The 27,888-nt window shown below is 35.7% G+C and overlaps 1 protein-coding gene and 1 non-coding gene across 2 annotated transcripts; both read left to right on the forward strand.

Moving 5' to 3' along the window:
- Positions 1-1,065: 1,065 nt before the first annotated feature.
- On the forward strand, positions 1,066-15,995 carry LOC107793580 (cleavage and polyadenylation specificity factor subunit 2-like). Its single transcript, XM_016615957.2, has 18 exons — positions 1,066-1,348; positions 1,524-1,692; positions 2,460-2,556; positions 2,790-2,916; positions 3,005-3,120; positions 3,545-3,639; positions 3,723-3,874; positions 4,828-4,882; positions 4,959-5,066; positions 5,502-5,754; positions 7,140-7,324; positions 8,258-8,350; positions 12,579-12,677; positions 14,487-14,618; positions 14,708-14,752; positions 15,176-15,343; positions 15,451-15,525; positions 15,643-15,995. The coding sequence occupies exons 1-18, from the start codon at positions 1,200-1,202 to the stop codon at positions 15,742-15,744; spliced, it is 2,220 nt and encodes a 739-aa protein (XP_016471443.2). The 5' UTR covers positions 1,066-1,199; the 3' UTR covers positions 15,745-15,995.
- Positions 15,996-17,584: 1,589 nt separating this feature from the next.
- On the forward strand, positions 17,585-24,578 carry LOC107793581 (uncharacterized). The gene is made up of 10 exons (XR_012710726.1): positions 17,585-18,162; positions 18,913-18,999; positions 19,526-20,509; positions 21,255-21,343; positions 21,460-21,563; positions 21,661-21,760; positions 22,169-22,244; positions 22,341-22,455; positions 22,539-23,070; positions 23,853-24,578. It is a non-coding gene; the product is annotated as an uncharacterized LOC107793581 (transcript).
- The last annotated feature ends 3,310 nt before the right edge of the window (positions 24,579-27,888 follow it).

A 27,888-nucleotide genomic window follows, 5' to 3' on the forward strand; every position in this document is an offset into this window, starting at 1 on the left:
ATTAATATTGTCACATTCACTTCGGGGAATGAATTAATATATATCAAAAGTTCTCATCCTTCAGGGAACGGAACATAATTATTTGAATGTGAATTAATCACACCAAATTATGTGACGGCTTAGAACCTCTTTTAAGATATTGCTACTTCAGGAGCAAATCGAGGCATGTAAGTAATGTAGAGAAATTTTCTCTAATTTATCTTCAATTGTAACCATAGAAAGCCTAAATTATCACTTTTGGTGGTCATAGGCATATACCACTTCTGGTAGTTACCAAAATTTGGTTACAATGAGATATATGAAACATAACCACTTCTGGTATTTGTATATTACTTTCAAACTCTACCAGAGTTGCAAACAAACTTATTTTCTTTGCTCGCCTTTAGAATCAAGTTATAGGACTTCAATATAAGGTAAAAACCTTACCTGATAAGCATGAAATGCTTTTAAAGTGGTGCTTGTATTTTATACATGGTAGACGATGATGCTCATGAAATCATCGTAACCAAGAGCGTTACTTTAGTTGGAACATATATCTTCAACCGGGAGGGACGTTACTGCCAGCATCTCAACATCTCAGTTGGTTAGAACTTACTTAATTTTAAAGCTCTACCATTCACTTGAGATAGGAAAATCAAATTCGAAGTAAGTGCTCAAAATGACAGAGTCTTGTGCTGATAACGTGTTATAAAATAAAGACTTTAAAGTAAAGAAATCAAAGACAAGTAGAGAAAGATATTTATTATTCAACTTCAAATTCATGTACATAATGAACTGAAATATCCTCTATTTACAGAAGAAAGGAGGTTGGTGTGTAAGCTGCTACTGGAACCTGCTGTGTAAGCTGCTACGGCAAGCTGCTGTGTAAGCTTCTTGTAAGTTGCTTGTAAGCTGCTACTGTACCATATATAAATAATCTTCTGTCGGGGTAATATTTATCCATAACGGAGTACCGAAATGAAGCTTATTTACAACGGTACTAAATGAATATCCATAATATAATATATATTTATAACAACCTTCAGTAACCTCATCAATTATTATTATTATTTGAGATTTTATTTCATTATAATTCGACCCATCTGTTGACGAAAAAGGGGAGGGAAAAGAAAAGGAAGAAAAACCTCAGCTCCATCCCCGTCTTCACTAAGCTCTGCGAGTCAGTGTAGAAGCAAAGAGAAGCAGAGAGCGACGGCGCTATGGGAACGTCGGTTCAGGTGACGCCACTCTGTGGAGTGTATAACGAGAACCCTCTCTCTTACCTCGTCTCTATCGACGGCTTCAATTTCCTCATCGATTGTGGTTGGAATGACCAATTTGATACTTCTCTTCTTCAGCCCCTTTCCAGGTCAACAAACAACTCAATTTCACTTCAATGCATATAATATTCCTATTTCTCAGAGCAAAACAAATATTACAATGTAGGATTTAACAACAGATAGCTAACTATTGCATGAAATTTCTTTATCTATTTACTGTCTTTTGAATTTCTCTGTGCTGAATAATATATTGTTAATATACAGGGTGGCTTCAAGTGTGGATGCTGTATTGCTATCACACCCTGATACATTTCATCTTGGTGCTTTGCCCTATGCTGTGAAACAACTTGGTCTTTCCGCTCCTATTTATGCTACAGAACCAGTGTACAGACTAGGGTTACTAACTATGTACGATCAGTATCTCTCACGGAAGGTGAACCTTTTACTCTAGCGTTATCCATGAATTATCGAATGCACTTGTCTATTTTAGTTTATAAGCTTTATAATCAAGCATTTCACATGTATATTAAGTGACCGTCCTTAACATTGATGTCGTGTTTAATTTTTTGTGCTTTGCAATGAATTATGTTGAGCTATAGATTCCAATGTGCTTAATGATTTATGTATTCCCTAAGGGAGAGAGTTTATCTGAGGCAATACACAAGTTTACTAGCCAGAGTTTGAGGCTTCTGTTTGTATGTTTCAAACTGTCTTCATTAGAAAAGGAAAATAAAACTTTCGACTGTTACAACATGTATTATAGGGATCATTATCTCTATAATCCTTCTGTATTTTGTTGACAAACTGATTAATTAGGTCTTGGTCTCCTTAATTATTTGCATAGTAAACGACGAATGCAGACTACTGATTCAGTTGCTGTCTACTTGGTAGTTAAGGTGTCAGTGATGCTAACCAACCCTTTCAAATTTTAGAGAAGAACAATGGAAATAAAGTTGGCAAAAAGTGAGTCACCATTATCAGACCCGTATGTACCAACTCGAATGTTACTTAAGCTTTCTTCTTCTACTAATAGGGTTCAAAACTTTTTAAAGAAAAATAAAGAGAAATAGAAGTACCTATAGAACAATATTTGGCAGCTGCTAAGAATAGTATTGTCCAATATCTGACGGAATCATTTGTGTTTGTTGTTTATGAGTGTGTAATCGTATAGAAGTCCATTGACATTCTCTTCTCGTGCAGCAAGTTTCAGAGTTTGATCTATTCACTTTGGATGACATTGATTCTGCATTCCAAAATGTGACCAGATTAACCTACTCTCAAAATCATTACATGTCTGGTAGGTTTCTTTTTTGTTTAGTATGTTACTCCACCTTTTTGAGTTCACTCCATGTCCGTTTATGGTCTCTTAATATCATGTATAATCTAGTACTTCATATTGTCAAGGAGATAAAGTTGCCCATGACGTTGATGAGTGGTCGTTAAGAGCTAGATTGGTTGCAAGTCCTGACTACAACTGAATTTGAAGAACTTAAATCTATTAATGACTCCGGAAATGCTGTTATATTGTAGGAAAAGGAGAAGGGATTGTTATTGCTCCACTGGTAGCTGGTCATCTGTTGGGAGGTACTACATGGAAGATAACAAAAGATGGGGAGGATGTCATATACGCTGTTGACTTCAATCACCGTAAAGAAAGGTAAACTTAGAACAGTCTTATTATCCGGCTAAATTGGATTCTACTCAACTTGATCCTAATATTATAATTACTCTTTTCTCCCTTCCAGACATCTGAATGGAACTGTTTTAGAGTCTTTTGTCCGTCCAGCTGTTCTAATAACGGATGCCTTTAATGCTTTAAACAATCAACCCTCTAGGCGCCAAAGGGACCAAGAGTTTCTAGGTAATTGTTGTTCCTTTTTATTGTGAAGAACTTTTTGGATCTCATAATGGCTTGTCATACGGACTTCGTTGGTTTAGGCCTTTAGGGGAAGTCACAGATACACACAATATATTTTAAAATTTTTTAGTTATTAACTTGCACATCCAGAGGACTTCCGGATTGTGATTTGGTCTTCCCTTATCCTCATTCAAAAGAAAAAGATCGCCACTTTTCGGTTTGAGGAGCTTTTTTGGATCTGAGAAGGGCTTGTCCGACACATTTTTATAATTTTACAGTTATTAATTTGCATATTTAGAGGACTTTCAAAAGGTCGTTTGATCTTCCCTATCCCCATTCAATAGAAAAAAGATCGTTGGATCTTCTCTTCCATGCTGTAAGTGATAATTTCTCAGTTCTTGTCTATGTGTTTTTCTTTTTCCTGTAGATGCCATAGAGAAAACTGTAAATGTTGGGGGAAATGTATTACTTCCTGTTGATACTGCTGGTAGAGTTTTGGAGCTCATCTTGACGTTGGAACAGGTGCAGGAACGAGAATGTCTCATTTTTTTGTCTGCAACTTATTAACTAGTTAGTCTCATGGCTGGTTTTGGTGAGAATTGCAGCACTGGACGCAAAAGCAGTTGTCGACTCCCATCTTCTTCCTCTCATATGTAGCATCAAGTACTGTTGACTATGCGAAGAGTTTCCTTGAGTGGATGAGCGATTCAATTGCAAAATCTTTTGAGCACACTCGGGACAATGCTTTTTTATTAAGGTAAGGATGATACACTTCAAATGTTTTCATTATTGGAGATTTATTAAAAAATGTTGTCATTCTTGGAGAGATATTTAACTAATGAATTGTTTTGCTTCAATGATGATTCTTTGAGGCTATTGAACTGTGGGGGTCGGGTTTACTTATTTACTTTAAGTTGTCCATTATTTTTGGAGGTTACTGAACCCAAAGGGTAAGATTTCCTTTAAGGAGGTTAGCAGATAACTTGTGACAGCCTGTGCTTTAACAGCCTCAGCTTTCAAGCTAATCATACCATTGTTATAGGCTAAGATCAACTGAAATTCATTGGATCACCTTTCTGTCAAATTACAAAGAAAGCCTACATAAGGGAAGTTAATGCAAGAGATAAAATGAATCTAGTACCCTCCTAAGTTTGTTTTTTATTTTTTTATTTTGTCCTTTTGTCTCTGGGTATTTTTTCCAAATATTGTATCTACTTCTTGGGAAATCAGGATGAAGGTTTTGAATCATCCGATAGACGGGGTAAATGACTTGGAAGTTGAATGTCTAGTTGTGTCAGATCAACCCTACTAAGGTTGAAGACGTCCTCTTTCTTTAGTTTCTTATTCTTCTTTTCTTTGTTCGAGTGGCTTTACAAATCTGGATAACATATTCCATTTTGGAAGGTGAATGTGGCATCATATTTACCTTTTACTGATTGTCTTGCTGTCACTTATGGAATTATAGCAAAGGTTTTTTGTTACTTCAAAAACTCAAGTGGTGATCCTTTGAATATTGCTCAACAGGATGGAAAGTAGTGCAATAAACTCAAAGTATTGTTGTCACCTTTTTTCTTTTGCTACCTTCAAGTGGCAAATACTCTCACTTGTATTTGTAATAGTCAGCATGATTAATATTACTTAAATTTTCCTATATTCCAGCAGTTATAATCTTATTATAAATATAATGGAGCGTTTATACAATATATACAGGAAAATTAAGCTCGTGATTAACAAGAGTGGTCTTGAAGAAGTTCCTGGGCCAAAGGTTCATTTCACTGCTTCTTTTGGTAAAAGAGGACTCGTCTTTATGTTTTCTCAGTTGATCTGTATACAATGTATAGGTTGTTATGGCTTCCATGGCCAGTTTAGAAGCTGGATATTCGCATGACATCTTTGTTGAATGGGCAGCTGATCCAAAGAATCTTGTTTTGTTCACTGAAAGAGGGCAGGTGTGCTTGTACTCAGATTAATTAATCCTTTTTCAAAATTTGGATTATGACCAGCATTTTTTAATGCTAACTTATAGTAAGACATATCAGTTTCACCCCTTCTGAGGTCCAAGGGATACTCGTCTGTTAGAATATCTCTATAACTTACTTGTAAGATGCATGTGTAATTTTGCAGCTCCAGTATCTATACTTCTTGAGTGAATTTCTTCTTGCCACGTTTTTTGAATAGTAATAATATATTTCGTTAATGGCAGCTCATTTTCATTGTTGGAAATTGGTTTCACCGTTCTTTGCTTTGCAGGAAAGCTGCCAGTTTCACTGATAAACATTTTAATAATATTTATTCAAAATTTCGTATTTTGAGGAAATTGATCTTGTTTCTGTTTGTATCTTCAATTACATATGCTTATACTGATGCCTTCAACTTGAATATAGTTTGGCACATTGGCACGCATTCTTCAGTCAAATCCACCTCCTAAAGCTGTTAAAGTTACTATGTCAAGGAGAATTCCCTTGGTTGATGAGGAGTTAGCCGCTTATGAGGAGGAGCAAAACAGGATAAAAAGGGAAGAAGCTCTCAAAGCTACTCTTATTAAAGAGGAGGAATCAAAAGCGCCTATTGGGGCCGAAGTCATCACTGGTGACCCAATGGTCATTGATGCCAATGTCACACATGCTTCCTCCAATGGTATAGTGCAATCTTCTGATATGTGAATGAAAACACTTTGCATCTGGTACCTGTGCACTTTGACTCATCATATTTGAGAGGATGTTGAACCTTTAAATTGTATGTTTTTTTCTTTGAGATCTGTCAGAATCCCACATCGGGTGGGTATGGGTTCTTTGGTCCCTTCATATGATCTTCATATGATCTTGAGCAATCATCACCTTATAAGCTAGCTTTTAGGGTTAAGTTAGGCCCAAGGTCCATTTCTTTATCCTGGTATCAGAGCCAAGCCCATCCCAATCCATTGTTTACCTGATGTTGAGCCCCCATCTTATGTTTTCCACACTCCAAATGTCCAGTCCTTGGTGTCTGGTCAGAGTCCCACATCGGGTTCTTACCCCATAAGCTAGCTTTTGGGATTGAGTTAAGCCCAATGTCCTTTTTTTTGTTGGTAAAATAATAAAATTCATTAAAACAAGGGAAAAAATCACCCGTATATAAGAAGTATGCCAAAGAGTAGAAAACCTTCCAAAACACCCAAGGTCCATTTCCTTATCAAGATCCATCTTTGAAACTTTGGAACATTTCTCATCCCCCACAAAAACATGAAGTAGAAAGGCTGAATGCATCACTGGATTTCCATTCCCTTATTCTTTTTTATTAGACAATCCTATCACTAATAGATGTGAACATTACTTTCCTTCAGGTGTCTCTCTACAAATTGCTTATCCTAGAGTTTGGTTCCCTCTCCGCCCTCTTTCTGTATACGTCTTCTGAATTCCTTCTGTGTAGTCCTCTTTTCTCCTACTTTATTGAACCTGCTTCTATGCCAGATCTTCACTATTCGTCCGCCTCCTCTATCTGAATGCTCTTCTGAACCTTGACTCTCCCTGCCCCTATCACTTTGGTCTGGAGAACTCCTGATGGTGTATGTGGGTAAACAAAATATTTGTGGCTGATTTCTGCTGGTTTCGGGTATAATTTTCAGATCTGGCAGTATATTGCCTGTTGAGATTTACCAAAATTTATTTTGATCGTATTTGGGTTAAACCAACGAATTTAAAATGTTGAAGGGATATTCATGAAATTTGTCGTCTCTGGTGGTCAGATAAGGAAGTTGTTGAGAAGTGTGGGCATAATCACAATAGTGGGCTTTAATATGCATGCTAAAGAAATAACAGACACACTGAGCTCTAATTTTTTTTTTTTTTTTTGAGAAAGAACTGAGCTCTAACTTTATTTTGAAGAGAATATATATCTACTTTTTGGAAGTAAAGAAAATTGGCAACCCCACTATGAACAAGGATGCAGACAAAATATCTATAGCACCCATGCACATACTTTCTTTTTTTTTTTCTTTAGAACTTTGATATTTAAGTTAAACATAGGTCTTATCATGTTTACAGCTGCTGGTCCATACAGTGGTGCTTTCAAGGATGTCTTGATTGATGGATTTGTTCCACCTTCATCTAGCGTAGCTCCAATGTTCCCTTTCTATGATAACACCTCCGAGTGGGATGACTTTGGTGAAGTCATCAATCCAGATGATTATGTGATCAAAGATGACAACATGGAGCAGTCGTCAATGCATGTGAGTTAAAGTTGGTCAATTGTGCCTTCAGTTGAGCAGTGTCATGGTTATTTTCTTGTTTAGAAATCAACTTGTATGTTGTTTGTCCAATGCAGAAAATCTTTCTGGTCTCATCTGAGTCAAGAAGATTGAACTCTGAATCATTTTGCTAATGATTGTTCAAATGTAACCATACATCATCAGAGCATCTGATAGATTTTAGTGGCAGCTCGAGTACTTTCTGAACTAAAGTTTCTCATGTTCCTGAACTGTTTATATCGTAGCCCATGTAGGGTGAAACAATAATTTCTCTTGGGCTTAAAATCAATTTTGGGGTTAACAGCATCACCTGTGGTCTTAAACATGCCTGTAATTTTGTAAGGGAAGAAATGGCGATTTGCCTGTGAATCATGTATTATGATACTTGGGGTTGGAGTTTGTAGTAAATAATTTTACAGGTAAACATTATAGCTCTTGCATACATATGACTCTTTTTAAAAGTTTACAGTTCTTCAAGACTTTATATCATGGATATTGTACATCCATGGTAGACAGGAAACATGTCTTCTCACATTTGGCGAGTTCAAAGTTTTTCCTACTGTTTGACTCAGAACAAATGGCTATCTCTGGTGTATCATTTATGTCTTGTGATAAGCAGAGAAAATACTAGGAAGAAATGAAAGACAGACACTAGGAACTAGATCTAGCATTACTTTCTGCGTTGTATAGAAGAATGAAGGTCTCTTCCTTGGTTAAAGTTTACTAGCATTAGCTGACACCTCAAGAATTAATGAACATGTTATTTATTAGATGGTAAAATTTCATCTCTAGGAAATTACAAGTATCCTGCTGTTAACTTTTTTCAACCATTCAATTAGCTACAGTTTTGTGGCGAATTGTACGTTTCCTGACCTTGTTGGATAATTATTTACTGTCTTTCTAATCTTATTCTAGGTTGATGGAGATCTAAATGGAAACCTTGATGAAGGATCAGCAAATCTAATCCTTGATACAACGCCCTCAAAAGTTGTATCTTCAGAGTTAACAGTAAGTCTTAGTTTGCTTCTTGATTTCTTTTGATACTCTAGGTAAAGCTGAATTTGCTTGAAACCACTTCAATAAATGAGAATGTAGAATCTTAGTTACAATGCAGTGATCAAATTGTCTCTTCAAAATGAGCAAGTGAAAATAGAATTGGTCAATCCAACTTTTGTATCGTGGTACTATAGGCCTGTCATTTTTACTTTTACTAGTCTCCGGATACCCGCGTTGTGCGTGTACCCTATATAGATGAGAATAACTTTTTTGAAAAAAAATGACATTCAAAGCATGCGTTTGAGTCACAAAATAAATATTAAGTAAAAATTCAAGTTCCTGAAATTGATAAATATTGATCAGAAAATTGACACATATTATATTCATTTATTTTTGACCTTATGTAAAAATATTTATTTAAGTTACAAATTAAAGTCAAGGTATACAAAATCTTATTATGAGTAATTTGAAATTAGATATCTTATGAATATTGCTTTGTTTTGATCGCCATATATAATGTGATTCGTCATGGTTAGATATATAAGAACCAGTAAAGATTGGCAAATTAAGTTATTTAGTTAGGTATTACTTATCTATACTATATTAAAAGCACGAAGACCATTAGCAAAATGTCGTTCGCCTTTTTACCCTTTTAAAATAATGTTTACACTGGACAAAATAGTCTTTCCATTATTTTCCTAATATTTAGAAATATTATTTAATTATTTTCCTATATTTAGGAATAAAGATTTAATTAGTTTCCTACTATTTAGGAATAGTCATTTAATTAATTCCCTATTATTTAGGAGTAATCATTTAATTATTTCCTAATATTTATAACTTTTATGTTTTAATACACTATGAAAGTTTTGTTCATGTTCAAGTTCATTCATACGTTGGAGTATCAAATTTCTCTTTTTAGGTTTAGAAGGGTCTTTTTTAGTTAATAAAATTTTGACATATTATTCACACGCAGCTCAATTTGACATATTATTCAAATTTCAAGTTCATTCATACGTTGTACTCCTTTTAGGTTTAGAAAAAAACAAAACACTTTGAACTTCTTTTTGATTTAGGAGTATTTATTTTTTGATAATATTTTCTTTGTCTATTTGAATTATACACAATTAAACCTTATTTGAATTATATAAGCGACTACTTCTATTAAAGAAACAACGATTTCATATTTTATTATCAAAACTTTGTGTTGTTCGGGTATTGAGCAAAAAGATTTGTATTAGTAGTTGAATTTTGAATTTACGTATTTGTATTAGTAGTTGAATTTATTCACAAGCTAATTTGAATTTTGCATTCACGTATATTATTTTTAAAAGTTTGTTCTTATTAATACGAGGGTCATGCGCTATATTAAAAACATGAAACCCCTTAGCAAAATATTGTTCGCCTTTTTTATCTTTTAAAAATAAGAGGGTGTTTGGTTAAGCTTATAAGCTGGTCAAAATGACTTATAAGCACTTTTTGGCTTATCTACGAGTTTGGTAAAATTTAAAGTGCTTATAAGCCAAAAATAAGTCAAAAGCCATAAGTTGGTCTCCCCCAACTTATCAAATTTCAGCTTATAAGCACTTTAAGTTTGACCAAAATATTTACTATTCTATCCCTAAAATACTTCTTTTTAAAACAACACTCTTCGTATACCCAGTTCTTTAGGTGCATATTATTAATTTCAGCACTTTTATCCAAACACATAACTGCTTATTTTTTAAATAAGTTTCAGCACTTAAAAAGTGATTTTCAGCACCTAATGCTTATCAACTACTCTAAATCAGCTAAGCCAAACAGGCTCTAAGTTTCATACTAGACAAATTAGTCATTTAATGCTTTCCTAATATTTAGGAGTAATTTTTTCCTTATTTTAACTACTTTGTAAGAATTTCTATATAAGATTTTAAAAGTTTAGTATTTTACCTAATTTTTTTTCTTATTTGGACTTTGTAATATAAATATAATATTTTTTGAAAATTTAGATGGGAGAGCATTCTCGCCTATATTCCTCAATGAAGTATCTATTTTTTTAAATAACTCTTATGTAGTTATTTTTAATTTTGAAGCTTAATTTGTTAGATTTTAGTGTTCCCTAATAAGGATGCAATATCAAGAAAATAAAAGACTATGAAAAATAGGCAAAGTTGTTTCTGACAAGAAAAATGCCACAAAAAATGATTCTTCGGCCTTTTGTCATTATATTTTAAATTTTTAACCACATAAGAACAATTTTTTCCCTCTATTTTTCTTTCATATAACCTATTCACGGTTAGTAAAACTCAATTTACAAGTGTTTTTGAAAAATTTGATTGATATTTACTCATAACTATTCTTGAAATTTGATTCCGTAAGTGTTTCGACAATATTTTTTAGATAATATCTATTATTAGGTTTACAAATTGGAGTTATTTTCATAAAATTAATTTTGTAAGTGTTTCTTTAAATTGAAAGGTTAACTGATAATTTATATTTTTTCTTGCTTGGATTTTTGAAGACACTGTACCTCTTTCATCTTTATTTCATTACTCAAATAATTTATAATAAAATATTTATGTAATTTTTACTATTTTATACTTATTGAGATAGGATACACGCGCAACGCGCGTATACTTAGACTAGTAATTGCAATTCTTTGGACGTCCTAGAAATAAAATAATGTACTGGAATTCTCGAAAAAGGTTTATATAAGGTAAACTTTTATTTGATTTTAAAGTCCAAAATCTTAGGACTTCTTATACATTAATGATTTAATAAGCAAAATTTTTAGTTGATCTCAAAGTCCTAAATATTAGGAAAGTAACTTAATTTACAATCTTATCCAATGTCAGATCTATTTTTAAAGGGTAAAAAAGGCGAATGATATTTTGCTAAGGGGCTTCGTGCTTTTAATAGGATATAGATTTATCAAATTCAACCACTTTAATGTACGCCATCAGAATGCAGAATTCTTAGTAACAATGTAGTGACTGAGTAGTTCTTTCGAAATGAGAAAGTGAAATATTGTAGAGCAATCAAAATATTGTATCATGCTAGCTTAGGCCTGTTATAATTTTTCTTAAAATTTCTTTCTTATCAAAGTTTCATGCACTTGCTACTTCCGTCAGTATTGCACTTTTCAGAAACTATTTCAGGGCTGTGATAGTTTTGAGATGAGAAGCAAAAGATGATGCTATTTCTGGAATATCTTATCGAGCAATTAGTTAATCCGGCCGCCCCAATTTTTTGGGCTCTATTACTATTTGGATAATCAAAAGTTTTCTTTTTAACTAAGATTTTTTAAATGTTTTTAAATTTTTTATCACGCGCCTATGTATATAGCTTTGGAAAATCTATATAGGATGACCTTGTCCATCCGCAAATAATGAGAAAGTTGGAAAATCACACCCAACTTTTGACACAGGAGGTCTCCTCTTCCGTTCCGCTTTCTTCTGCTCACCGAATCAAAACTCCATTTCAAAACTTAGAAAAAATTGTGATTGATGGTACTTTTATGCAGACACATGTAAAGTGTATTGCAAAGCATTTGAGAAACCTATATCCAAATTCACTTTAGATAAGTTGAGATGGGGAGCCTTGGAGCAACGGTAAAGTTGTTTCCGTGTGACCTATAGGTTACGAGTTCGAGCTGTCGAAGCAACCACTAATGCTTGCATTAGGGTAGGCTGTCTACATCACACCCCCTGTGGTGTGGCTCTTCCCGGACCCTGCGTGAATGCTCCAATCGGGTTGTCCTTTTTACTCTAGATAGGTTGACCCTCATACTTTAACCCTAGCATTCTTTTTGATGATTGGGACAGAGGGAGTATATGATTAGATCCTAGCTGGAAGTAACTTACAGTCGATGCATCTTCAAACTGTCTCTATCTGAATTCACTCTTTCTTTACAAAGTTGGCTCTTAAAAATGTTGCTTCAATTGTTAAACTCCGGAAATGTTGAATGTCACTTAAGTTTTGACATGTGTTCCTGATCTTCTGAAACTCTAGTTTTAGTGATCCATGTTTTGTGATTTCACAAATATACAGATTCAATCATTAGCCTTAGAAAAGGGTAACAAGTTGTAGTGTACTGTGATCTGGAAAGTTGGATGGTTTGCTGCTAACCTTTAGTTCTTTTTTTCTAATTGCACTTGCTCACCAGCAAACATACAACATTTTAATATGCTCAGTATTCTGATTAGCATCCTGATAGTATGTTTTGCTCCAATTTCCATCCTCCCCTTTTCCCCTCTCGCAGGTACAAGTCAAGTGTTCCTTATTATACGTGGATTTTGAAGGTCGTTCAGATGGCCGCTCAATCAAATCAATTCTTGCTCATGTTGCGCCCTTAAAGCTTGTATGGACGTCCTTTCTATAACTGATAATGTAGATTTCCTTAAGATAAGAGAAAATCACATTTTTTCTTTCATGCACTTCTACCATCTTTTCAAAAGTTGCTAGTATCAGTAATAACACAATTGTTCTCGTGTGTTTTATGACGTGTCTTCTATGTTCTGTGTTTTTTTTGTGTTTAAATTTTCATTTATGACATATATTCACACGCTTCCACAATGTTCTCATTCAAAGAACAACATATATTCCTCATGCATGCATGGAATATATTCTTGGCACAGTTGGATCATAGGCTTTCTTCTACCATGAAGAAATAATCTCCAGTAAAGTGATCTGAAATATTTTGGTCATTTAATGGCTTTTCTTGAAATAATAGGATATAACATCTTTAAACCTGTCGGACAAGAGGATGTCGTGCTTTTAGTAAAACTGGAGGGTTTTGTTCTTCTGATCTAACTGCTAGTTCTCTGCTGTATAGCTTCATCCTAAATTGTAAAAGAATTTCTTAGCCAAAAGACTTGTGGAACTCTTAACACATTTGAACAGATGGTTTTGTTGGAAACACTATTAAACTACTGCAGAAGAAAATTATCTTTTTCTCCTTCTACCTCTGCTGCCCCACCTTAAGAGAAAAAAGAGAAGCATTTGTATCCTATGTAATCAGAATCTGGTGAATCATCTGACCTTGCTTGCCTTTTCTCTATCTGGCGAGGAAAGTGGAAAGCCAAAAGAAAGAAAACCTGTAGGTCACATATATTAAGCTTTCAGTATATATGACCGAACTATTTTCGTTTTCCCATAGAAGATGTATTTCACTGATTCTATATCATGTTCTTATATTTTATAACTTCATTTCACAAGATGAAAACTGCTAGCTTGGTATCGATTTCTACTTCAATGCTACTGGTAGCTTTTTACTAACGGAATCAAAGGATATTTTTTTTACCGATTCTGTATTGCAAACAAGTTGAGTCAAAGATTTTGAAAATCTCACATAATATATTTGAATATCCTATGAAGACTTTATTTAGCTTTTTTCTCTTGTAAAGCTGAAACATTGACTGATGTTGGTTATCCTTAGTCTGAAACTTACTTGACATGAGGGTTACAGGCTTACAATTTTGGAACCAATAATAATAGGGTTTGCAGGAGCTAGTTGAACTCATCCCATCCTGCATATGAAAAAAAAGAATATAGGAAGGAAAAAAGTGATGCATCAAGATTTGATAAAGGGCCTATTAGTATGGTTCATTAATGCACGTCTAGATTAATGAGTCTGTATTCTAAAATATCAATGTCAGTTAGTTTATTTATGTCTTTATTTTTGATAACCGAGATATCCCCAAGGGTTGGTGGCGCAAGCTTTGAAACTCGATGGATACGGGGCCCACACCTCTACCCTTCTCCACTTAAATACCAGACTTTTGTCTAGGGGAGGGTTCGAATCCGTGGTGTGCGTCTAACCTACACATCACGTGCTGCTCTTACCACTAGACCGAAGCTCCTGGGGATTAAAGATCAGTTAGTTTATGTTGTCCACAACTTCTCCTGGATCACAATTTCCTAACTGAAGTTGGTAATTTTGTATTAGAAGTTCAATAGCACAAAAATGGCCATTTGGATTGATTGGATCTTCATGTCTACATCTTTTTGCTTTTGATGCACTTATTGGATGTTCATTAACTTAACTTTGTGCCCTTTTCCCTATAAATACTATCCCTGTTCTACTTCTCTTCTTCTTCAATTATTTGAAACCATTAGTTCTTGCAGTTTCGACTGTTTGACATGCTATAATAGCTGTTCTGTTTTATAGGTGTTGGTGCATGGATCAGCTGAAGCCACTGAGCATCTGAAGCAACATTGTCTGAAACAAGTTTGTCCGCATGTTTACGCTCCCCAGTTAGAAGAAACAATTGATGTCACTTCAGATTTGTGTGCTTATAAGGTTAGTCTACTTTCTTTATTGTGGTTTATACCTTTGTTAAAAAACACACCAGTATTAACATCCCGGTTCTATGTTTGTTTCCTTGATAGGTCCAACTTTCTGAGAAGCTAATGAGCAAAGTGCTCTTTAAGAAGGTAAGCTGGATATGGTATGGCTATGACATCAACAAATGACTTTCTTCAGGAATTTTGCCACCTTATGTATTCTAAGAACTATTTTTACGCATTTATGGAAGCAGGTGAAGTTAGTAAGTAAATTATGCACATCCAATTTTAAAAAAGTTAACCTATGTACACTTGCTGAAGTTATATCAAGGTTCTCTTTCTCAAAAGTTTTCTGCACTAGCAATTTTGTAGCCATCCTTCTGTTCTGAAATGTTGGGGCTCTGTACACTCCATAAACTAGAAGGGTATAAAGATTTCAAGCGTTTGTGCTAAAAGTTCTGGTATATTCGACCTTCTGCCCCATATGCTGTGGCAGAGACCAATTTTACTTTGATCATATTGTGGTCCGAGTCTTCCTCTCTCCTTGGTTAATTGTGTTAACATTTGTAATAGCTTGGAGACCATGAAATAGCATGGGTTGATGCTGAAGTGGGGAAGACAGAAAATGGCATGATCTCTTTACTTCCTTTCTCGGGACCCGCTCCCCCGCATAAAACAGTTCTCGTCGGAGATATAAAAATGTCCGATTTCAAGCAGTTTCTCGCCAGCAAGGGCGTCCAGGTCCTTTTGTTTTTCTTTTGTCTTCTCTTTTGTGTTTATCTTTTCTACTAATTATGTTTTGGCTTTTGCTTAGCAAATTGTTAAGACCAACAAATTTCATTTTTCAGGTAGAATTTGCTGGTGGTGCTTTACGTTGTGGGGAGTATGTGACCATTCGCAAAGTTGGAGATGCTAGTCAAAAGGTGGTAACTTTTGATAATACCTCAAAATCTTTTTCATATTACTAGCAAATTTAAGCATTTCAGAGCCTTTTCTTTGACTTCCTTTATTGAAACTTCTGTTTGGGAAATTTATTTTAGGTTGGAGGTGCCGCTATTCAGCAGATCGTGCTTGAAGGTCCATTATCTGAAGAGTACTATAAAATTCGAGAATACCTATATTCACATTTTTATTCCCTCTAATGTCAAGAGCAGAGTAACTTGTCTTGTATTTGTACCCGGGTGCGGAGGCAGAGGGATGCAAGGGGTTCAATTGAACCTCCTTTGTCGGTAAACTATGTAAATAGTGCAAAAATTGGAATTTTTTTGCTTATTTATTAGTTGTTGAATTCCCTTGGCATAAGATTTTTTTTCTTTTTAAATCCCCTTGTTTGGATTCCTGGCTCCGCCTCTGTTAATTGTACTTTGTATCCATAGTGCAGTTTTGCTGTTCCTGTTTTTGCCTCTTTTCCTTCTCATGGACGTGGCTGTTTTCCTAGTAGTTTGTAAATATCTTCTCTTTGGTTACGGAAAGTTCAATCGTCAGTATTTCCTGCAGAGTGGAGACCGTTTGACTGTTGAATTTGCGCCAATGGCAGTTCCGAACGAAAATTAAGAATATACTCACTGCTTGGTAAATGAAGAATCACGAATCCTGACGTATTAGAGTAGAAAAAACTGAGCTGAATTTAGAAGTTTCGACCAAGCTATTGACAGAAAAAAGAGAGGACCAATTATAACTTAGCGTACATCTCTAATTGAATGTTTTGTTGTCAATTAATTGTCCCCTTTTATCTTTTAAGTCTGGGGGAAGCATACATGTTTCTTAAATAGGGTTTTGGTTTAACTTTTCCCGTGCAAGTTTCAACAGGATTTTTATTTATCAAATTGAAAGATGACCAAATTAGAAAGGGAGTATTGGATAACGGTAAAGTTGTTTCCGTGCGACTTATAGGTCAGGGGTTTAAGCTATGGAATTAGCTATTAATGCTTGGGTTGTCTACATGACACCTTTTCAAGTGCTGTTCTTCCTCGGATCCTGAATGCTTTTTACATCGGCTGCTTTTTGAAAAATGACCAAATTAATGCTGCTATTAGATGTTGGCGCACTTTACATGAGATGTAAGTATTCGTACGCTGAACCAAGCGTTAGGTAAGATCGGGCAGCAAATAAATGAGTAAGCCGAATTTGATTAGACATATAGTAATACTTAATACCCGCAGTTTTATTTGATTTTAGGGAAAGGATGAACAATTATTGGACCATCCGAATATTAAATTTCAGATATTATAGATCCAAATTAGTTCGCAGGTTCACTTCTTTCTAATGGAAATACCCAATTTCTGTTGCCTTTTATCCTACCCTCCACGCCTCTCTCATTCCATTGTCTTAACTTTTATTTTTGTTATTTTGCTTTTACTTTGTATGGTTCTTTTAGTAGCTTGATATGTTCTACTATGTTTTAAAAAAATCTTAATCAAAATTGTTATTTTCTTACGTCTATCTCATCAACAAAACAAAGGATAATAATCCATCAAATCCCATCCAAAACAAGATTAAAATTCATCTTTAACTTAAACTAATTAAAATTAATATGCAGTTTGCTGATTTAGTCTTCTGGTCAACCGCCTCAATTACTTAATGTATGGTAATTCTACTCATAGTACGAATTTTGCCTTTACCGTATTAAGATATTCCATATTTTTTGATTTATGTGATGTTATTTTTTACTACTAATCTGTTTAAAAAAGAATGAGACATTTCTTATTAATCGTGTTATGATATATTCTTAATACCATAATTAAATTAAAAAAAATCGAATCAAATTATGTCGATGGATGGAGTACTATATATATATATATATAATTTCAGGATTAATAATGCATTTGCAGAAAAAGTGTATCTGTCGTATATCTGGTAACGGGTAATTCAGTTGGTCTTTGACAGCTTATATAGCTGTATTTCGTAAAAATATTTAGTATGAAAAGCAAAAAGGAAAAAGTTGGTATCGTATAAGAATAAGAATTAAGATAAAGCAAAGATAAGATAAAACAAAGAAAAGGTGAAACAAACATATCTCTATTTCATCTTCTACAGTTGTACTTGCTCCATAATACTGACAAGAAAAGCCCTAAATTTTCTCACTTCCAAATATCTTAACAACATTTCTGTAATTGTGTGTTTTCACTATTCATATATGCAGAGTCAAATTATTTGAACCATTGCTGACAAAGCTCAATTCACTATATAAACCCTAATTTATCAATTGGGGTTTTGTTGAAAATTTACAACAACAACAAAAAAAAAAAGGATGAGTTCTTTGAGTAGTACAACATGGTGTCCCAACTCTTCTCAGCTTCGACTAGCATTCAGCTGCAAAAACAAAAAGCCTTCAGTAGTTTTTGCAGGAATGCGTGTAGGGAAGCTGGATTATCGTGGGGTTCGTTTGGTTTCGATTAGTGTGAATAATATTAATGTGTCAATTGGTGGTGGTGGATTGGAAAAAAGAAGTACAGGGGTAAATTCGACTTCTTCTTCAGCTGATGGTTTCGCTGGATGGTCTGGAGCTGATGCTGCTGAAAAATCCACGGACTCGCAGCAGCGGAAGAAGTCCATCACAGGTATAATATGCGACACTAATTAGTTAGAATTCAGGCTAATCGTGTTGGTACACTTACATTAAGTTCAGTTTTTAGTATTTTTTTTTTTTGGATGAAGTAAGCAGGATATCATTAAAGGCATCAAGAAGATGCAAAAAGATTACAAAGCAAAGTTTATCAGCTCATTTACAATTGAAGTGCTACAAAACTAGAGAACTGAACATTAAGTTCAGGTTTTTAGTTTGTATTAGATATTTGTATGCCAGTAGAAAATGTAGAAAGAGTGTAAGAGAAGTTATAATTTGGTTTTAAGATAAAATATTGAAGGTCGAAATGAAACAAGTTCAAATTAGCGGAATGGATATTGAGAATCCATACAGCTAACCGCAACTTACTTGGAGTTGATGTTGCTGTAGCTGTTTGGGATAATCTATCATTTTATTTTAAGTGTGCCTGTAAAATTTGATGAAGCAGTCTCTTGATTGACTTTGGTAGTTTACATGCTTCAAGTTGACTGTTAGGATGATGTATTGGTTCTTAGACATCTGTAATACTCACGTGAAATGATAGCAGTAATATCCATAAAACTAAATTCAGAATCATGACATATTGTGATTTTCAAATGGAATCTGATTAGTGTTCCGGTTTCCTGGCAAAGATTGGGATTATAGGTGCTTATATGACTGCAGAATACATAAAATGTTTTAAAGCATCACGCTTTTGTCTTGGTTCTTTTGTGGACTGAACACTTTTGACGTAGCTTACTTTCAGGGATTTTGGGAGCAGGAGCAGCTGCTGTTATACTTGTGTCTGGCCTTACCTTTGCTGCACTGTCAATAAGCAAACGGAGTTCAACAAGTGAGTTTAGTACTTTCCACTAACTGTGATGACCAAGTGATTTCTGTCAAAAGCTATTGGTGGAATGTTTACTAAAGTAATGATGACTGGAAAACCTGATTGGGCATTCCAATCACCAGCCAAGTCTGGATCGTGTTTCCATTAATAAAACTATCTTGCATAAAATAAAGCTGATTACATTTGTGAAACATCAGCATGTGTATGAGAAGTAACAATGTGAATAATTTTAAGAAGTCCTCAGTTTGACATCTATAAGAGGTTTCCTGCACGAAGTATGTGGTACCTGTCAGTGATGATACTCACTCAAAATCCCTCTTCTCTTTTGAAAGACCGATTTAGTCTGTGACTTTTGAGGAGGGTTTAAATGGTTACAAAGAAGCTTATGTGTTTGATTATAACATGTGTGTTTGGATGGTTAATTATGCTTTTCATGACTTAAAAACATGCACATTCCCTTCAGAGGTGGTATTTTCCTTTGAGAGCTTCTTGCTAGTCAGGTTCATAATTTGCAAGTTCATTCGCACAGGAATTAAACAACAGATGGAGCCCTTAACAGAACAACAAGAAATGTCAATCAATTCTGGCAATCATAATGGCACAGTTCAGGGGGGGATAGTTGTAGATGATAATGAAATCAAAGATAATAGCAGTGAAGAGTTCCAGGCAGGTATAAGCAAGGATCCATCTTTATATTCTGAAAATGAAAGTAGAGTTAGTGGGGACACTAATGATGGGCATCCATCAAATGATGGTATCATCATTGATGAGCCCCAAATTCAGCATGATTTGGAGGATGGAAAAGCTAGTGATGACGCAGTAGTTGCTACTGAAGCCATATCTGAATCCCTTGATGGGACCTTCACAACATCAAGCTATGAAAGTGAGGAAGACAGCCTTGGTGCTGGAAAACCAGAACCAACAACTGTACCAGAATGGAAGAACTATAATGATGACGAAGTAGCTACTTCATCAGTCCTAAATCCTGATTCAACATATGAAGCTGATAACCAGGTGGGAGTATCTAGTTTGGAAGGATCAGGATATCCCGAGACTTCCTTGGATTCACCTCCTATTGAGCCTTCGAACCTCAACACTGCTGTTAATCTACAGTCAGAAGCACTTCTAGAACCCATGATTACGCACGAAGAGTATGTAGAGACTCAAAGCTCATTTACCACCACCAGAGTTGACCCGAGCAAAATGATGGAGGTTCCAAGTGATGGGGATAAGTCATCTTTTGAAGTGCATAAGTTAAACCAGGGACAAGGTGCCTGATACAACTTTGGTTGCTACAACAGCTTATGACCATCTTGAAAATGAACTTAAGGATTTGAATGCGAGCAGATCATCTTTGAACTCAATGGATCCTGATGATATCTTTACTTCTGCTGGTATTCCTGCTCCATCTACTATTTCTGCAGCTCTGCAGGCACTTCCAGGAAAGGTTTTGGTTCCTGCTTCCTTTGATCAAGTCCAAGGTCAGGTGCTCGCAGCATTACAAGCTTTGAAGGTATTAGATAATTACTTCATCGAGTTCAGTCTTTCCTGGAAAGAGTTTTCTGCGTCATGGTATATAATTTTATTGCGCTAGTTACTTTGCGTTGATATTTTTCACTTAGATAACTCAATTTCATGAGGTAAGCCCTTCCCTTTCTTCATGGTACGTTTTTCTTTGAGAAACTGATGAGAGATGTGAGACAAGTGTTATGTAAAACCGCTGTTACATTGCCATAATACGGCATGGGATAAAAAGAAAACCGAGGTGATTTCTTCCCATCTATCTAAGCCTTGGTAGGCAGAGTTGTCCGGTACATGTACTTGTAGGATGTAGTAGGTACCTGATGGAATAGTCGAGGTGCCCTTGGTGTGGACACCATGTTACAATAAAATAAAATAAATAAATAAATGAAGTGCAGCCCCTATGGGATTCAACTTCTACCTGCATTGGCCTTCTAGCCATCAAAAGCAGTATTCATGTACCCTCATCGTGTTTTAAGATGAAAATTCAAGTAGGTGTTAGTGGGATATTTGATTCGTCCTTTTCCTCGAGTTTCGATGTTTGTGGTTGGTCCTAAGGTTGGCCCCAGACTCATTTCTCGGAATCTTGGTCATAAAAAAAAATTGATCCAGCCTTTTCTAGTTGAATAAAACTATCTATGGTACATAAGGTCAAGGGGAGAAGTGTTCAATCCTATGTTAGTTTGTAGTTGTGCCAATATGCGTTTTGCACCTGGTTTTGAATCTTTAAGTTGTAGGTTATTGAGTCTGATGTTCAACCTGGAGATCTTTGCACTCGGCGTGAATATGCTCGTTGGTTGGTCTCTGCTAGTAGTACTCTATCAAGGTATAACCGTCTCTTATACTCTCCAACATGATCGGTGGTCTTGTTTTATATTTGAAACACTGAAAAGTCAAGTGACATACCCATTGAGGAAGCGAGGTTGCTTTTGATTACCACAGGACCACTGTCTCAAAGGTCTACCCTGCTATGTATATTGAGAATGTTACTGACCTTGCCTTCGATGATATTACACCTGATGATCCAGACTTCCCTTCTATACAAGGTAGAGCTTCGGACCACCAATTTTCTCTTGTAAGTTATACTTTGAGTTCAAATACTTAACTTTGGAGCTGTGGCTTTGTGAATGTGAATCTTTTTAGGTTTGGCTGAAGCAGGGTTACTTTCCAGCAAGCTCTCAAGACGTGACATGCAGTCATCTTCGGATGATGACCAAAGTCCCGTCTTCTTCTGTCCTGAAAGGTATAATACTTCTCACAAATGCAATGTTGGGCTTTGTTTAGGTGATCACTTTTCAAGTATCAATAGTTCAACGGTATTTTACTGGTGGTGACTGAGCTGATGAGTGTCTTAAATTTCCATAGCCAGATCCTCTGCGTCTCTCATACACTAGGTCCCTTCACTGATGAGTACAAAACTTATCTCCTTATGACTTTTTTTGTTAGTATGGGTTTATGGATGCTTATATGTTTCTTACATCTTGTATTCATTTAAGTTGCTGATCGATGTTCTCCTGATGTATTTGCAATGCAAGAATAATATTGTTCCTGATCTAATTACTATTAGCTTCATGGCATGCTAATGTATTTTGAGGCCAACTAACATTTCCTAGTCATTTACTACTTGATGCACTAAAGTTCTGCATTGCAGTCCTTTATCACGTCAGGATCTTGTCAGCTGGAAGATGGCCATAGAGAAAAGACAGCTACCAATAGTTGACCAAAAGGTTGCATGCAAATTGAAGAATGATGGCTTCTATCTTGGTTATTGCACATTGCAAGGGACGATCTACTAATTTGCTACAATCTCTTTTCCTTGACAGTCCGTACAGAAAGTCTCTGGGTTCATAGATGTTGACAAGATTCATCCAGATGCATGGCCTGCGGTGGTAGCTGACTTATCATCAGGTGAACAAGGAATAGTAGCCCTTGCATTTGGTGAGTCCTATTAATCGTGTCTGATGTGGAATTATATTATATGAGAAAGGGTAAGATATGCTACTACTAACCTCTCAAAACAGGGTACACAAGACTCTTCCAACCAGATAAACCTGTGACCAAAGCCCAAGCCGCTGTTGCCCTAGCAACTGGCGAAGCTTCTGACATCGTTGGCGAGGAACTTACGCGCATTGAGGCCGAGTCAATGGCTGAAAAAGCTGTTGCTGCCCATAATGCTCTGGTAGCTGAAGTTGAAAAAGATGTGAATTCAAGTTTTGAGAAGGAACTCCTATTTGAAAGGGAAAAGATTGATGCAGTGGAGAAGTTGGCTGAGGAAGCAAGGAGAGAGTTGGAGAGTTTGAGAGCTCAACGGGAGGAAGAGAATTTAGCATTAATGAAGGAACGTGCTGCTGTTGATTCAGAGATGGAACTCTTTTCCAGATTAAGACGCGAGGTAGAAGAGCAATTACAGACTCTTCTGAGCAACAAATTAGAGATCTCATATGAAAAAGAGAGGATTGACAAGCTTAGGAAAGATTCAGAAATTGAAAACCAAGAGATAGCACGATTGCAGTATGAGCTGGAGGTCGAGAGAAAAGCATTATCCTTGGCTAGGTAAGAGATATATTATCTTGATTTTTCTTCTAGTTGGATCTTAATTACCATGCTGATTCACCACATTCAAATGGCTCATCAAGGTGGATATCACCTGCTTGCTAATTAATGTCACTCCCACAGTTCACTTGTCGTGTATTATCACTGGCTGACGATCAGTTCCATAATGTATTGATATTTTATGTATTCTGGGGAAGTTTTGGCAACATCATGTATCATGAGAGTTGGTACTAGTTGTACTTCGACTTAAGTTATAAAAAAATCGTGGAAAGGAGCTATGAAAATTCATCCCATTTTCGTCTTTTGATAATTTTGAAACCTGTTCCTTGTCTGGGCTCTACCGATTCTTGTTCGAACTCACTAGCTGATAATTGCCAATAAACAGAGGAGTTACAATATCTCTTGGTCCCATTTTTAAGCTGTCACCTTTTCTGTCCTTGTAATTCCAGTGTTTTCCCTAAACCTTCTGCCTTGATCTATGGATTGCTTTAGTATCACAAGAAAGTTACATTTTCTAACAAATAGGTTTTATGTGAAACTACCGCCAAGCATCTTTGATATTGTCCCTTGTCAGTGATTGTTGGTCTGTTGCTCCACTCACGCAGTCACTCCCAACTGTAAAATACCTAATGTTAAGCAACTTTATCTGAACGCATTGAAACATTTAACACATCATATTTTATAAATAGTTTCACTGGTGTTCAAAAACTTCTTTTCTTTCCCCCTTTCTTCGTAGTTTGCATCTACAGTTGATTAATTACTTATTTGAATCTTGCAACTAGAACTTGGGCGGAAGATGAGGCTAAAAAAGCTAGAGAGCAAGCAAAAGCCCTGGAAGAGGCTAGAGACCGCTGGCAGAAGCAAGGCATCAAGGTGGTAGTTGACAATGACCTGCAAGAAGAAGCAAATGCTGGAGTTACTTGGGTGAATGCTGGAAATCAGTCTGTTGAGTCAACTGTTAATAGAGCTGAAACATTGGTTGACAAGCTCAAGGAAATGGCTGCTACTGTCGGAGAGAAATCAAGAGAGACAATTCATATGATTATTGGAAAAATAATGTTGCTGATCGCTACGCTTAAGGAGTGGGCACTAAAGGCAGGGAGGCAAACAGTGGAGTTCAAGGATGCTGCCATGTCAAAGATGGGCAGCTCAGTACAAGGAGTGCAGCATAGCTCAGCTGAAATAGGCTCAGCTTTCAAGGATGGTGTTAAGCGCTTTGCCGGTGATTGCAGGGAAGGAGTTGAGAAGATCTCACAGAAATTCAAGACATGAAAAGTGTGATGTATTGAACGCTCTTGTATCGCTTTTGCTTTTTTGGTCAATAAATTCTCTGATTTAAGCAGTCAATTTTGCCCCATATAAGCTGGTGGGTATAGTCCATCCACCAGAAAAGAGGAATAATAAGAGAAAACTCTACAAGGGATATACGTCTTCCATTAGCACATTGATAATTTTAGCTTCTTAATTGTACTATATACATGTTTGTACTAGTACTGATTTTTTTCGCTCATGTAATGTCACTGCAAACTGATCTAGACAGGTTGCATCTCCCCTCACAAAAAATGACTAAAGACATGATAACCCCCTCCAACCGGCTACCCCGACCCCAAAACCAGATACTAGAGTGTTATATCCTTTCAAAAACTGAAGGAAAAGTTCAAAATGTCCTCCTAACAAGGTGTAAAGACCCTTCATATCAGAAACAAAAATAATAATAATAATAATAATAATAATAATAATTTAAAAAGGTACTTTTCCCTATTTGAGAATGGCTTACTCCTGATTGGGAGGTGGACGAATTCAATATTTTGATCGAAATACTCTACTAACAAACAACGTACTCACTGGTCAGGGCTCGTGGAGGTGGAGAGCAAGAAGTGATGGTGCATTTCGAGTAAAATCAGACTACTATAAGCTTTTAGTGAAGTCAAGTTTTCTGCATGTTAGTTTGGATTCCTAGAGCACAGAGGAGAGTGCACTTCTTCTCTTGGTTGGCAGCAAGGGAGCGACTCTGACAACAAAGAACATGAGGAAGAGGGGGGATTACGTATGTTAGGTGGTGTTTTATGTGTAGATGTTCAAGAGAAGGTGTGAATCACCTCTTATTACATTGATAGATGGCTTCCCGCTTGTGTTGGGTTTGTACTGAACTGGTTTTAGTATGCAGAGAACTAAGTAAAAATAGCACGGCCTAGCCAGTTTTCGGACTGGTCATTCAAAAATAGCCAGCGTTTGTAAAGTCATTGAAAAATAGCTACTATTTTGCTGCACACGGAAAGTTCCAGCATAATATAGGTGCACCTGTGTATGAACTTCCAGCATATTATGCTTGAACTCCAACACGCGGAAAGTTCCAGCATAATATACTGGAGATTGGAGCACCTGTGTATAAACTTCCAGCATATTATGCTGGACCGGTATATTATACTGGAACTCTAATATATTATGCTGAAAGTCCAGTATATTATACTGGAGTATTTTCCGGATTTTGAACAATGTTTTCGTTCATATTTATCTTTACATAAAAAGTGACTAAATTTTAATTACTTTTGAAACCGTGACTATTTTTGAATGACTACTTGTAAATCTGACTATTTTTGAATTTCTCCGAAGAACGATGTCGAGATAAGTGAAGAATGTCACATAGATGAGGTGCTAGCAGATGTAAGAGAAGACGCTGGACATGGGACACTACCCCGTTAGCCAGCATGTTTGAGGAGTTAGAATACAAATTTTAAACATTTGAAAAATGGCCTCTTATTCTTTGTTTTTGGTGCACCCTCGGAGTGTACTCAAAAATTTTCATAAATTGTGTCAATATTTAAAAAAAAAAAATGAATAAATTACTGTAACGATAAGTGGTGCCATTTTTTATATGTATACCCAGTATTTTAATTTTGTTTATTATTTATAAATACAAATTACAAAAACAAATTCGACAAAGCGGTGAAATTTTATAGAAGATTAAATAGGGTACCGCGTTATTATATGGATTGTCTACCTTCTAACTTCTAACTATACGACTTGTTTACGGAAATTTTTCGGGGGATTTGCATCTATATCCACTTTTTGTGCCACGTTTTAACTTGTGCCCGCTTTGCAAAAAAAATTGCAAACGTACCCGCTTTTTCGCATAACTTCAGCATAAAGGGCTGAAGTATCAAAGGCAATCACGCAAAACATCAGCATTCTAGTAGACGGGCCTGCAGTAGCAAGTGTGCTGAACCAAGTGTGCTGAAGTTTTTGTTTGTAATTACTGAACTTAAGCATAGTAGCTGGAGTTTTGTTCTCTATTTGCATTGCTGAAGTTTTTGTTTTTGTAACTCGCGAACTTCAGCTCTAGAGCCGAAGTTTTTGTTTTGTAACTGACGAACTTCAGCTCTAGAGCTGAAGTTTTTGTTTTATAACTGGCGAACTTCAGCTCTAGAGCTGAAGTTTTTGTTTTGTAACTGTCGAACTTCAGCTCTAGAGCTGAAGTTATTTAGTTCATTTGTAAAAACTTCAGCACTATATATAAGCAATGCTATTTCTTATTGCATACAACTATACAAGTAACTTGGTGTTTCCTTGTCATGGGCAAGATGCTAAATTTGTGGTGAATTGCTTTCACTTCAAACTGAAGTTAAGGGTGAAAAAGGACATGATGCCAAACAATGACCACTTGTAGATCCATTCGTATTTCTTGACTGGAATACAGTAGTGTAAGAAAATTGTCATCTTATCATTGAACCAGATATGTCTACACAAAATTTTAATAACTGAAGTTCCATAGCAGCACCAACAACAACAGAAGAAAGAAGAAGAAGAAGAAGAAGAAAACGAAGGAGGAGAAGGAGGAGGAGAAAGGGGGCTGAAGTTATTTAAAAAGTGGGTACAAGTTAAAAGTTTTTTAAAAAATGGGTATAGGTTAAATGGGGGCGACCAAATAGGGCGCCACGTGCATTTTTTACAAATTTTCCTCCCATTAAAAAAATTATTACCCCTCCGAGATATAGGCGACTTGACTAACAGAAAAACTATGTCGTAAAACAATAATGTGCACCACCTCAAAACTTTCAACAATGTTGCCCACCCATACATATTGAAAATATGGAAAATGGCCAAAAATATCCCTATCATATGGTAAATGGTTTATAAAAGCCCCCCGTCAATCTATCCGTCTGAAAATATATAGGACGTTATTTCTATTTTCAAATTTATCCCCACGACTAACGGAATTCCATGTGTGCATCTCATTAACTGATGCGGCCTTATTTCATTTGTCCACGTGGATCAGTGGGGCTAATATTATATTTGGTTATTTTTTTACCCATTAAACTGATCCGACCCATTTCTTTTACCTATAGGTCATTCTTTTAACCCTAAACCCACCGACAAAACATTCATTTTTACCATTTCTCTCATTTCTTCTATCTAAACTATCAATGGCGATTTTAGGACTTCGTTAGGGTTCATTTTTCTGGTCCGATTTGGTGCACTCAAAACAGGAAGACCTTTGATTTCCAGCGATATCTTGCATTATTATTCGATTAAAGTAAGTATTTACATCTTAAAGTTATTAAATTGTAGAGTTGGGGAATATTTGGGAACTGACAGGTTTATGTCTGCTGCATGTGATGTTTTTATGTTTTCTGAGCTATTTTTTGTACCTTTCTAGAATTTTTTATGTTACTTTTGTTTTTGGTGGTCCTTATCGTATTGGTCCTACATATTAAAGCTATGGTTTTTGTTGATTTGTATATTTAATTGATGGTGGGATTTCATATCTTTATATTTTTATTGTCGCTTTGTATTATACTGATGATGTAGTCCCATTTT

The sequence above is a fragment of the Nicotiana tabacum genome, chromosome 6 (genome assembly GCF_000715075.1).
Source record: "Nicotiana tabacum cultivar K326 chromosome 6, ASM71507v2, whole genome shotgun sequence".
Classification (NCBI taxonomy): domain Eukaryota; kingdom Viridiplantae; phylum Streptophyta; class Magnoliopsida; order Solanales; family Solanaceae; genus Nicotiana; species Nicotiana tabacum.